This window comes from Notothenia rossii (genome assembly GCF_949606895.1).
Source record: "Notothenia rossii genome assembly, chromosome: 2".
NCBI lineage: Eukaryota > Metazoa > Chordata > Actinopteri > Perciformes > Nototheniidae > Notothenia > Notothenia rossii.
Genome location: NC_136904.1, coordinates 94,075,922 through 94,088,791, shown reverse-complemented (window position 1 = coordinate 94,088,791; position 12,870 = coordinate 94,075,922). Strand labels below are relative to the sequence as shown.

Here is a 12,870-nt window from a genome sequence, read left to right as displayed (position 1 = left end):
TTAATAAACTGAGTAAAAAACAGTAAAATATGAAGAATTTGATAAAAATATAGAATAAAATTTGTATTATGAAAAAAAGCAGATTTTATTCTTAAAGTATTACAAATAAATCTCCAAAATATAAAAAAAAGACTTTACTTCCAACAAGTTTATGATCTTATTCTTAAAATACTCTCTCATTTTGATCTCATTTAAAAATAAACATATCTGAAGGCGTCTCGATGAGAGAGAAAATTATAATCTGTTTGATTTTAGGGGCGTGTGGGAGGGGGATTTGAAACGCTCTAATTTAGGAAGAAGCTGCAGATTCAGAGAGGACGTATACTCTGAGACTAGATATACATGCAGAGGAGGAGAAGTAGGCTACTCAGGTCTTGTACTTGAGTAAAAGTAGAAGTACTCAGGTCTAGTACTTGAGTAAAAGTAGAAGTACTCAGATCTTGTACTTGAGTAAAAGTAGAAGTACTCAGATCTTGTACTTGAGTAAAAGTAGAAGTACTCAGATCTTGTAGGTACTGTAGAATGAGTAAATGTACTTAGTTAATTTACACATCTGGGTATTAATGTAATATATGAATACATGTTATACAGATTCTGCTCTGAGAGAGGAAGCTAAAGGAAGGCAGAGAAACAGATTTATTTGAGAGAAGCTTTTGTAAACACAGCAGGACGGCGGATTCATTGTTTTATTTGCTCTACTTCACATAATGGGCTTCTTTTGGAAAGTCGTGACGATGCTTTAGGACAGAGAGACAAATAAATGTTAATGACAGACGTGCAAGAGGAGGGTTTAATTATATATTCATATGTATTATATATGTTTTGTGCAGATTGATTCCACGGTGCTGTACAGTATGCAGCCAAGTTTGAATTTAAATGCATTATATTTTCCATCACATTCATCTGTTCTCTCAGATGGTGTTTCCTCATGCTCAGTTGGGCTTTAACTGACATTTTGTAGGAGTTTTTTTAGTAGAAGAAGAAATAAAGAACCTTGAGTTTTCATTCTGTAATGTTTGATGGATGTTTGATTACACATTTAAACTGCTTTTTTAATAATATTAATGATTTATTTATTTTTGAATTGTCGTTTTTTTGTTAAAAATAATATATTGTATTTTTTAGAATTTGTATCATTACTTATTTATTAGTTAAAATCATGTGTCTTATTATTTCTTTTAATATTTATTTCTTTTTATTTTGGCATTATTTACAAGTCTAATGAATTCTTACTGGTTGGCAATGGATCATTATTTTACATATCATTTATATTCATGTTTCGATCATGTGAGATTAGCTTGGGTCTAAATTACAATATAATGCTTCATTAATAAATAAATAAATATATAATGTGCTGTATATTTTTCTATTAGACACGACCGCCATCTAGCGACTGAACGCACGCATTACGTCAGACGTCAAACGTGGAGGGGGAGGATCGTGCGACGTCATCGCGTTCACCCTCACGTCGTTGGACTCCGGACGCTGCAACGGCGGTGAAGTTAGCAAACCGTTTCTGCAAAGTTTTAACCAGATACTTTGGTTTAAAAAGGTAAAAACTGGATATTAATGTCTCTAATTTGTTTGTTTGCTTTGTCACAAACTATAAAGTGATTTAACTTCAAGCAGAAAGCCGTAAATAGCAGATAACGGTACTTTAAACGAGCTAAATGTACTTGCTTTCACCAAACTCCACTCAAAACATGCACATTTCTGCTTATTAATTAAGTACAAAAGTGTGTTTGACTATATGTATGCACTCTATTAATGTGTAATAGTGTTGTGCATTATTCGGCAGATCCATAATGCATGTTGCAAAACGCTTTTTGATTTAAAATAGGTTTTTGTATCTGATTAACTGTCACTAACAAGTTAACACTGTCACTGTCTGTTTCAACAGCTTAATGTCTTTCAAAAACACATTAAAATGGTTAGAACTGCACAGTTTAGCATCTTGAGCCTATTTCCTTTTAGCCAATGATGTCTAACGGAGCTACAGATTTGCAGAAGTTGTATTTAAGCTGCTATTTTTACCTGCAGCTGTTAGGTGTCCACATGCATGAGGTTATAGCGGAGACAGTTGAACACACTTTGTATTACTTATTCATAACTAAATGTGTACCGTACACATGTGTGCTAATTACCCATACCATTTAAAGATGAATATATATGAACTATTGTTCTCAACATACATGTGACAGGAGAAGTCAGATGTTTAAAATACAACGTGTTAAAGCAGCAGCTCGTGCATTGTGTGTCTGCTGCAGGAGGCCCTACCTGAACATCTCCAGCTGGTTTCTACATCCAAGCATGATCAGCTTTATAACTCAAACTGTCTCTTTTCATTCACAGGCAATAGTATTACCTCATGCACTGTACAAGTCCATTTAAAATGACTCCTGACCTGTATTGATCAGTATCAGAGGTGGTGCATTATGTATTGTCTCCATACAGTCGGACTACAATGTGCTTTTAGTTGAAACGTCCACGATGCATTTCTTCACCTTTGCTCCTGAGATAACAGATGTGTGTTAATGTGATGTGTGTGTTATGTGACGCTGTTGTGTTCCGGTTTAACACTTAATCTAGTTTTATTTTGAAAGTCCAACAACAAACCTTTAGTTTAGAGTCAATAGGAAATATAAACTGTTTTTGGGAGGCTGTGGCTCAGTGGGTTAGTGTGTTGATCTTTGGATCAGGGGAGTACTGGTTCAATCCCACTGCAGTCAGCATGTCTTTGTGTCCCTGAGACACTTCACCCCTAACTGCTCATGTTGAGATTGCCCACAGTATTGAGTATGTTAGTCCCTTTGGATAAGAGCGTCTAACAAGTGAAATGTAATGTAATGTATTTGAATAACAGTACATGAGTTTACAGCAGCAGTCGTTTATATAAGACTCAGTTATTAATAATTGTATTGTTTAAATATAATGTTAAAGTCTCTTTGTTGTCTTCCTGCAGATCAGAGATGTCTCTCACTCAAGTTTCATCCAACAAATGTGCCGGAGGCTTCCAGAAAGTCTTCGAACATGAGAGGTGAATATTCAATACATTTACACACACACACACACACACACACACACACACACACACACACACACACACACACACACACACACACACACACACACACACACACACACACACACACACACACACACACACACACACACACACACACACACACACACACACCTGTTGAGATATGAATTAATGTGTGTGTGTGTGTGTGTGTGTGTGTGTGTGTGTGTGTGTGTGTGTGTGTGTGTGTGTGTGTGTGTGTGTGTGTGTGTGTGTGTGTGTGTGTGTGTGCAGCACTGAGCTCAGGTGTAAGATGAAGTTTGCCGTCTACCTGCCTCCTAAAGCTGAGACGGACAAATGTCCCGTCCTCTACTGGCTCTCAGGTGAGTGAACGATCAGAGCAGGAACGATCTGTGAATTACTTTAAGAAATGTATTTCTGAAATAAGGGCTGCTGGTTTAGTGTTTGACTCTCAGCCACATCCAAACAATAGTTAAATGAATAGAAATAGTGTTTTCTTAATGGACTATTTTCAGCGGGGGATTAATCCACATGTAATGCTCTTTTTAATAAAGCAACATGTGACTCCTTGACACGTTTTATTTCTAACAATAGAGCCTAATTTTTTGTTTTTACAAAAACATCATCAGACTTGTGCTTTTATAAAAGAACAAATATGAGTTACCTTGAAACAAGATGAATAATCTGATGCAAATGATGCCGAACAAAAATACGAGTGAACTTCATAAAAAACACAAGATTGAACAAAATAAGATATTGAGTTATTCTTTAATCACATTCCTCCTCTCTGCAGGGCTGACGTGCACGGAGCAGAACTTCATCACGAAAGCAGGAAGTCAAGTTCTTGCTGCAGAACACGGGATCATCATCGTAGCTCCAGACACCAGCCCACGTAACACACACACACACACACACACACACACACACACACACACACACACACACACACACACACACACACACACACACACACACACACACACACACACACACACACACACAGACACATACAAACACACACATTATTTCATAAAATCCTAATTGTATACCAAAAGCTGGTGACTACATTACCCACAATGCATCAGCTCCACCACAGATTGAAGTGTGTTATGCTAGTATCTGTTAATGTATCCTGCAGCAGAGCCTGTGAAGTCACGTATTCCTGCAGATATTTAACTTGTTTAGACTCGTACACTAGAGTGAATCTTATGATGTTCTTTTAGATGATGTGTAGAAGTACTTTGTGTATTTAAACGTCTCCTCTCTCCAGGGGGCTGTAACATCGAGGGAGAAGACGAGAGCTGGGACTTCGGGACAGGAGCCGGTTTCTACGTTGACGCCACGGAGGATCCCTGGAAGAAGAACTACAGGATGTACTCCTACATCACTGAGGAGGTGAGAGTCATCCACATCATTAGAAGAATTAGATTACAGTGTAAAAGTCCTCCTGGATGGATGGCAGGTTGTTTATTGTATCTGTAGTGCAGCACAGGTACAACTGCAGGCGCCAATAAACACTTAAATAACTTGAATAATAAAATAAGAGCTGTGTTTAGAGCGTTTCTCTCCACATTAGCCGAGTTCACACGGGAGTACTTTTCCCCTTTAGTTCCGTTAGTACCCCTTATGTCGCGTTCACACCAAAAAGAGAACTTAGTGCCGGGAACTTTTACCCCCATTTGTAGTGCCTGCTGAGAGGTGGTTCTCTCCTGGGGGAAAAGTGCCCCAGTTCTGATTGGCTGGGCGAATTGAAAACCACGCCCCGTAAAACTCTGAAATGTTTTGTAGAGCCGCCATTTTATTATCCTCGCATTAGCATTATTAGCATTAGCCTCGCACACCAACGCAGAGAGACTAACTTATGTCAACACAAAATAAAACATGGGAGCGGTGGAGATGAGGAGGTGTCGACATTCTGGCGATTTACTCGGAAGGCGCCCAGCAGCTTCTACTGAAGCCAGTCCCCAACTCCGGGGACTTCGGGTGGCAGTATACGCCGTGAAGTTGTTTGCGGCCTGCCATTAAACCCAAAGCAGAAGAAGAAGAAGTGACATCAGCGGCTCATTTGCGTAATCTTCCCTCAGGGAACTTATTCCGGTGTGAACGCGATCGGCTCTTAGTTCCATGGGGCAACTAAGTACGACAAAGTACTTGGTGTGAACGCGGCTAAAGATTCTCTCTCTTTTTGTCCTGATCCATTTATATAAAAACTAGGGCTGTCAAGTTAACACGTTAATAACGTGTTAACGCAAAAAAAAATTAACGGCACTAATTATTTCCACGCTCACCGGCAGGCACCGACTGGCCATCGGGAGGACCGGGAGGGTGTGTGTATGTGTGGCGCGAGAGAGAGACCTTACGTGTATTGTTGTTGTTAGCATCTGGTGCTAGCTAGCTGCGCTAACGGATATAAGGAGCTGTTTCAATGAAAACAGAGGAGTGACATTTCGCCGACAACTGCGCCAAGCACTTGACTTCATGCAGGTAGCCAGACAGAGGGGCATTGTGGGAAAAGTCAGCACACTCAGCACGGATAGTGTGCGCAACATGATTGCAGCCTCCAGGCAGCTCCCGTTCGAGCATATGCCTTGAGCTGCACACACACACACACATACACACACACACACACACAGACACACACACACACACACGCACACACACACACACACACACACACACTTTGTATTGTATTATTGAATGAGAGAGGTTCCAGGTTGTTGTGTTTATTATTCATGAGAATATTTGTCATTGTTCAAATGATAATAAACATTTGTATAAAGCATATTTGTCCACTCATATGTTGATAAGAGTATTAAAAACTTGAAAAATATTCCTCTAAGGTACATTTAGAACAGATCAAAAATGTGCGCTTAATCGTAATTAACTATTTTAATCGACTGACAGCCCTAATAAAAACCTGTTTGAAAATGAGCTGATCAGATTTTGGCCACTTTATGATGTCATAACAATGTTTTGTCTTGTGTAACCATTAGCCAATCACCAACCAAGGTAAACCCCCCCCCCCCCCCCCCCCACCTTATCACCTGAACCAGCTTCTAGAACGCAAACCTAACTTTCTGAAAAATGAAACAATGCTGGTGCGCTCCAGAGAAGCGGACTATTAGGTGTGAATGTGACCTAAAATATTTGTTTATGCTCTCTCTCTCTCTCCCCCCCCCTCTCTCCCTCTCTCTCTCTTTCTCTCTCCCCTTCTCTCTTCTCTCTCTCTCTCTCTCTCTCTCTCTCTCTCAGCTCCCCAAACTGATCAACTCTAACTTCCCCTCGGACCCTGACAGGATGTCGGTCAGCGGGCACTCAATGGGCGGACACGGAGCTCTGATCTGCGCCCTGAAGAACCCTGGGAAATATAAGGTGCTGCACATTTTAGATTCATTCGGGCCCGGGCACGGAGCGCTAGGACCCAACGGCGTCCTAGCACGAAGTGCGAGGAACCTATTGTTATTGGAGGAATTCTTCTTATTTTTCTGCTGGTGTTTCCTGTTTTTGAGGTCTTTAGGATTCTTCAAAAGTTGTATAATTTTGCAAAATTGTGCTCTCTAGCGCCACCTATGGCCCTTTCCATTTTTTGAAAGATGTACAAAGTCGCACCGTAACTCCTAAAAACTTTCTGTTTTTCAACACCAAACTTCGTATACCGCATCGGTGGAGGGTCACACACATTACCGTAGGAAATGAGCATGTTCGGACGATAAATATTGCCGCCATGAATCAAAACGTACTCGCTAAAAGGCGGGGCTTAAAAACCAATGCTCATAACTCATCAACAAAGTATCCAAACATCACAGATTTTGGTGGATAGGTTCAGTCTGTCTTGGGGAATAGGCACACCAAAGCATTTCCATTTTGGACTATAGGGGGCGCCAAAAACATCACCAATTTATAACTCAAGAACGGATGGACGACTTTTATTTCCAATCCAGGACGAGTTCAGCCCATATCCAATGTGATGCTAAATTGCGAAGGAATAGTCGATCGCTCAAACGAGGAGCTCGTAAGCGAACGGAGAACTTTCCATTTTTGACCATTTATATGTCACATTCTACCTTAAGCTACTGAAACCTGCCTGTCTGCCCAGCGAATCAACTCTCACACACACACACACACACACACACACACACACACACACACACACACACACACACACACACACACACACACACACACACACACACACACACACACACACACACACACACACACACACACACACACACACACCTACACAATGTACAACAAACACAAACAGCTCCTAAAGCATAACTAAATATCAGGCTACAGCCCTTGTATATTTTATCATGTGAAGCACTATATGGTTTCATGAAAAATATCTACTCTTTATTTGTAGATATTTCCTGAAGCCTACAAATAAAGTGTGAAATGTAGGCTGCCTGTTACATATATTATTGAGCGATACATATTATACACACTGTTCTGTTTCTGCACTGACCTCAGCAGCTGTTCTCACTGTAAACATGGCGTCACAATGAAAGCAGTTGCATTAAAAAAAGAAATAGCCTAACCTCCAGGGGAGATGTAATTAGTGAGTAAACAAACGGTAAAGGGCAGAAAGTCTGATGCACATTTGATCCTTTCAAATAACTTATAATCACAACGGGAACAGTTTGCAGAGCTGTGCTTCGTTGACGTAAGTCCAGCCATGCGTCACGCCTCTTGTAAACATCACTGTTGGCTGAAATTGACTGCGGAGGATACTTCAGTGTACCCTCGGTTATAGCTCCTCCAGAGACACTCCTCTCTCCTCTACATCAGTGTATCCTCGGTTACGGCTCCTCCAGACAGCCTCCTCGATAATCGATCCTCGACGACCCTTTAGAGAAATTTGTTTTCTTTCGACACAGTGCGCCAACATCCGTTTCCGGGTCGCTGCCGGAGGACCTGGGGAAATACAGGATTTTGCACAATAGGTGACCTTTAAAAATAAAATATCTGATTCTCCCGTGTTCCCTCAGACTGTGTCGGCGTTCGCTCCGATCTGTAACCCTGTCCAGTGTCCCTGGGGTCAGAAGGCCTTCTCTGGATACCTGGGGTCGGACAGAGACACCTGGCAGGTGAGCAACACACCTGAGTGTCATCAGATTTATTGATTCTACACATTTTTGTCGTAAGAATACGTGTGAACAAAATATATGACTATTATTCGATTTTATCATTACCCTTAAAAACATTTATATTTTTGTTGTGGTTGTATAAAAGTACAAGAACAAACAAATTAGATGAAAACAAAGATGGATTAAAGCAGAATTTTTGGTTAGACGAAAATATTTTTGTGAAGTTTGGAAATAATTATCATGATCTTATTTGGTAATCTATTTTAAAGAGCATTTTAAAGCAAACTGGAGGTTTATAGAAAAAGCACCTATTTTTCAGTTTCTTTAATATTTATTCTATTTATTGAAACGTTCGTTGGAGCCTCCAGAGCTTTATGACGTTTGTCATTTAGGTTCAGTGTGTGTGTGTGTGTGTGTGTGTGTGTGTGTGTGTGTGTGTGTGTGTGTGTGTGTGTGTGTGTGTGTGTGTGTGTGTGTGTGTGTGTGTGTGTGTGTGTGTGTGTGTGTGTGTGTGTGTGTGTGTGTGTGTGTGTGTGTGTGTGTGTGTGTGTGTGTGTGTGTGTGTGTGTGTGTGTGTGTGTGTGTGTGTGTGTGTGTGTGTGTGTGCGTGTGTGTGTGTGTTCCAGGCGTACGATGCCACGGTATTGGCTGCTTCGTACTCCGGCCCCCCATTGGACGTCCTGATCGATCAGGGGCGGGACGATCAGTTCCTGTCGGCCAATCAGCTGCTGCCGGACAACCTGATCGCCGTCTGCTCCGAGAAGAAGATCCCCGTCGTCTTCAGACTGCAGCCGGTACGTCTAACGCCTCTTTAAAGTGTCTCAGAAACACGTGTCCTTATAACCGTCATCCTCCGTATCACTCTCGACTCTCACTATCCGTGACATATCCAAGACTGTGATAAAAAAGAAAAAGAAGCCTCCCCAGATATGTATTATATGGAAAACAGTGATTTTATGTTTTCAAAATGGCATTTAAAGGGTTAAAATCCTGAAAATGATGAAATATTTGATATTTTTCATTAGGACTGAAGTTGCTTTAAAAATTGAACCCAAAAAAGTGGTGAAAAAAAATATTTGAATATAATGTTTTTATCAAAGTTTTTGGAATGACTAATTAGGGAGTCGATTTGATCTTATGTTCTCAGAGTGAATCCTCCGCTCTGTTAGTGCGCCCTCTCGTGCTCACACTGACTGAGTACCTCATTTCCTGTTTGTAAAATATGTTGTTAGTTTAGAGATTATAAAACAGTAATCACACGTTTTTCCTTTTCTACCCGGTGGCTGTTAGAGATCCAGCTACAATACACTGATGTTAAAACCCAAACACGTCCTTTAGTGACTGAATTCATCCAAATCAACCCCTAACCCTCAAAGTACATTCATTAAAGCTGCATTTTATTAAAAACCAGTTTTTCCAAAAGCATCAATTGTACTCTTAATTAAATAATAATAATAATAATTGGCTTCACATTTTTTTATTTAACCTCTTTAATTAGATTTTTCGTGCCTAAATGCACTTGAATCCATTATTTTCAAACAACACCATTCATTTGTTGTTCTGATTACTTAACCAGGGGGTTATAAAAGCTCTTTTTCTTTGGTTGGTTTGGTCTTAAATCTCTTTTTTTATCAAAATAGTTGTTTATTTATTTTACTGTGAATGGAAAATAACGTTTAAAGATCTCAGGAGGAAAAATCTCTTCTTTTCTTTCAGAGATTCTTCACTTAATGCATGAATGTGGAGTTTTTAAGCTGTGTGTTGTGTTTGTGCTGCAGGGATACGACCACAGCTACTTCTTCATCTACTCCTTCATGAGCGATCACATCAAACATCACGCAAAGTTCCTGAACGCCTGAACGCACCACGGGACAGGAAGCTCAGCTCGGACTTCTTGCAGGATTCAGTTCACTAAAGTCACTTCTGGTTTCTAAATCATAATGAAGTCACTTCTTTAAGTTTGAGCAGCACTTACCTGAGGGTTTAAATAACAGGACTATTAGTTTTGGATCATGGAGCCACAGGAAATGTTTGCTGAGACCTGATTGGATGTTGCAGAGCAGTGACTCAGCGGAGATTCTCTAAATAAAATCCTCAGATAACCTTTTTGTTGTTTTGTTTGTGATTGAAGTTTAATGTGTGAAATCATTATGCGGTCCCTTTTTATAGGAGCCACCAAATGAACAGAAATAATACAAATTCATGCTTTAGTATGTCGAGAAAAAAATAGTTAAGTCGTATTATAGTATGTACATTTATTCTGATAAAATGTCAGAGTATAGCTAGACCAACAAATTAAACCATGAAAAGGTCATAGTATATGTTTGGAAAAACATCCTAAAAGTGTAAGAGTCTACAAAAAAATCATTAAAAAACATAGTATGTTAAAAAATTGATAAAAAGACATAGTACAGTATATCCCAAATAGAATACACATAGTATCGTTTTATATATATATATACAGGACTGTCTCAGAAAATTAGAATATTGTGATAAAGTTCTTTATTTTCTGTAATGCAATTAAAAAAACAAAAATGTCATACATTCTGGATTCATTACAAATCAACTGAAATATTGCAAGCCTTTTATTATTTTAATATTGCTGATTATGGCATACAGCTTAAGAAAACTCAAAAATCCTATCTCAAAAAATTAGAATAGTTCCTCAGACCAAGTAAAAAAAAAAGATTTATAACAGCAAAACACAATCAAACATTTGAAAATGTCCATTAATGCACTCAGTACTTGGTTGGGAATCCTTTTGCACGGATTACTGCATCAATGCGGCGTGGCATGGAGGCAATCAGCCTGTGGCATTGCTGAGGTGTTATGGATGCCCAGGATGCTTCAATAGCGGCCTTTAGCTCATTAGCATTGTTGGGTCTGGTGTCTTTCAGCTTCTTCTTCACAATACCCCACATATTCTCTATGGGGTTCAGGTCAGGGGAATTTGCAGGCCAATCGAGGACAGTAATGCCATGGTCAGTACACCAGTTACTGGTGGTTTTGGCACTGTGGGCAGGTGCCAGATCATGCTGGAAAATGAATTCCTCATCTCCATAGAGCTTTTCAGCAGACGGAAGCATGTAGTGCTCTAAAATCTCTTGGTACACAGCTGCATTTACTCTGGGCTTGATGAAACACAGTGGACCAACACCAGCAGCTGACATGGCTCCCCAAACCATCGCTGACTGTGGGAACTTCACACTGGATTTCAAGCAACTTGGATTTTGCTCCTCTCCAGCCTTTCTCCAGACTCTGGCGCCTTGACTTCCAAATGAAATACAAAACTTGCTTTCGTCTGAAAAGAGGACTTTGGACCACTGTGCAACTGTCCAGTGCTTCTTTTCCTTAGCCCAAGTCAGACGCCTCTTCCGTTGTCTTGAGTTCAGAAGTGGCTTGACCATGGGAATACGGCTATTGTAGCCCATTTCCCGGACACGTCTGTGAACAGTGACTTTTGATACCTGGACTCCAGCTTCAGTCCACTGTCTTTGAAGCTCCCCCAAATTCTGGAAGCGACTCTTCTTCACAATGCTGTTAAGGCTGCGGTCATCTCTCTTGGTTGTGCAGCGTTTCCTGCCACATTTCCCCCTTCCAACAGACTTTTTGTGGATGTGCTTTGAAACTGCACTCTGTGAACAGCTTGCTCTTTGAGAAATGTCTTTTTGTGTCTTACCCTCCTGATGGAGGGTGTCAATGACGGTCCTCTGGACAGCAGTCAGATCAGCAGTCTTCCCCATACTTGTGATTTAGTTTACTGAACCAAGCTGAGTGTTTTTCAAGGCTCAGGAAACCCTTGCAGGTGTTTCGAGTTAATTAGACGATTCAAGTGATTCGTTGAACACCCTACTAGTATACTTTTTCATGATATTCTAATTTTTAGAGATAGGATATTTGAGTTTTCTTAAGCTGTATGCCATAATCAGCAATATTAAAATAATAAAAGGCTTGCAATATTTCAGTTGATTTGTAATGAATCCAGAATGTATGACATTTTTGTTTTTTTAATTGCATTACAGAAAATAAAGAACTTTATCACAATATTCTAATTTTCTGAGACAGTCCTGTATATATATATATATATATATATATAATAAAAAAGGTAAAAAGGAAACCAAGGGCTGGACCTAAGCAGAGACACTGATAGGCTGCTGAAGAGCCTATCAGGGACAGGCAGGCTGCTGAAGAGCCTATCAGGGACAGGCAGCTGGAGAGCCTATCAGGGACAGGCAGCTGGAGAGCCTATCAGGGACAGGCAGCTGAAGAGCCTATCAGGGACAGGGAGGACGGGCCATTTGGTGCCCAGTGTGATTCATTCAGCGCCATGAGAGACATCATCAGGGGCTACTGTATATCCCCAAAACACCAGCCCAAAAAACAAACATGTAAAAATAATTATGCAACATTAGAAGTTATGAATATGATCCAAATTAACAATGTCTTACTCTTAGAAAGACAATGTGTGACCACAAGTGACACATGTAAGAATTTAAATTTGGAAAATGTTAGACAACAGATTTATCATTTAGATATCTTATCAGGCTGACACTTGGGTTCTTCCGGGTCCTTTCACTCCGTTAGGAACCTTCCTAAGCTTAACTGACGAACGTAACCCTCTTCTTCCTTTGTCATGTGCCAGTTGGCCTTATTCCATGCCATGTCAAGAAAGCCAGCGTTTTTCAAGCTAAGAACTTTATTTACCATCTACCAAGAGCCACGTTAATTAAGTCTTGT

At 40.1% G+C, this 12,870-nt stretch overlaps 1 protein-coding gene across 1 annotated transcript; it reads left to right on the top strand.

Annotated features, from left to right (window-relative positions):
* The first annotated feature begins 1,422 nt into the window (after positions 1 to 1,422).
* Positions 1,423 to 10,235, top strand: esd (esterase D/formylglutathione hydrolase). Its single transcript, XM_079663567.1, has 9 exons — positions 1,423 to 1,552; positions 2,963 to 3,037; positions 3,317 to 3,405; positions 3,837 to 3,935; positions 4,314 to 4,438; positions 6,296 to 6,415; positions 8,035 to 8,133; positions 8,760 to 8,927; positions 9,912 to 10,235. Exons 2-9 carry the CDS (start codon positions 2,970 to 2,972, stop codon positions 9,990 to 9,992), a joined length of 849 nt encoding a protein of 282 aa, XP_079519693.1. The 5' UTR covers positions 1,423 to 1,552; positions 2,963 to 2,969; the 3' UTR covers positions 9,993 to 10,235.
* The last annotated feature ends 2,635 nt before the right edge of the window (positions 10,236 to 12,870 follow it).

Coding starts and splice junctions, on each gene's coding strand:
- esd (XM_079663567.1), top strand. CDS start 2,970: ATGTCTCTCACTCAAGTTTCATCCAACAAATGTGCCGGAGGCTTCCAG. Junction 3,038..3,316: donor AAAGTCTTCGAACATGAGAG/GTGAATATTCAA, acceptor GTGTGTGTGCAG/CACTGAGCTCAGGTGTAAGA. Junction 6,416..8,034: donor AGAACCCTGGGAAATATAAG/GTGCTGCACATT, acceptor GTGTTCCCTCAG/ACTGTGTCGGCGTTCGCTCC.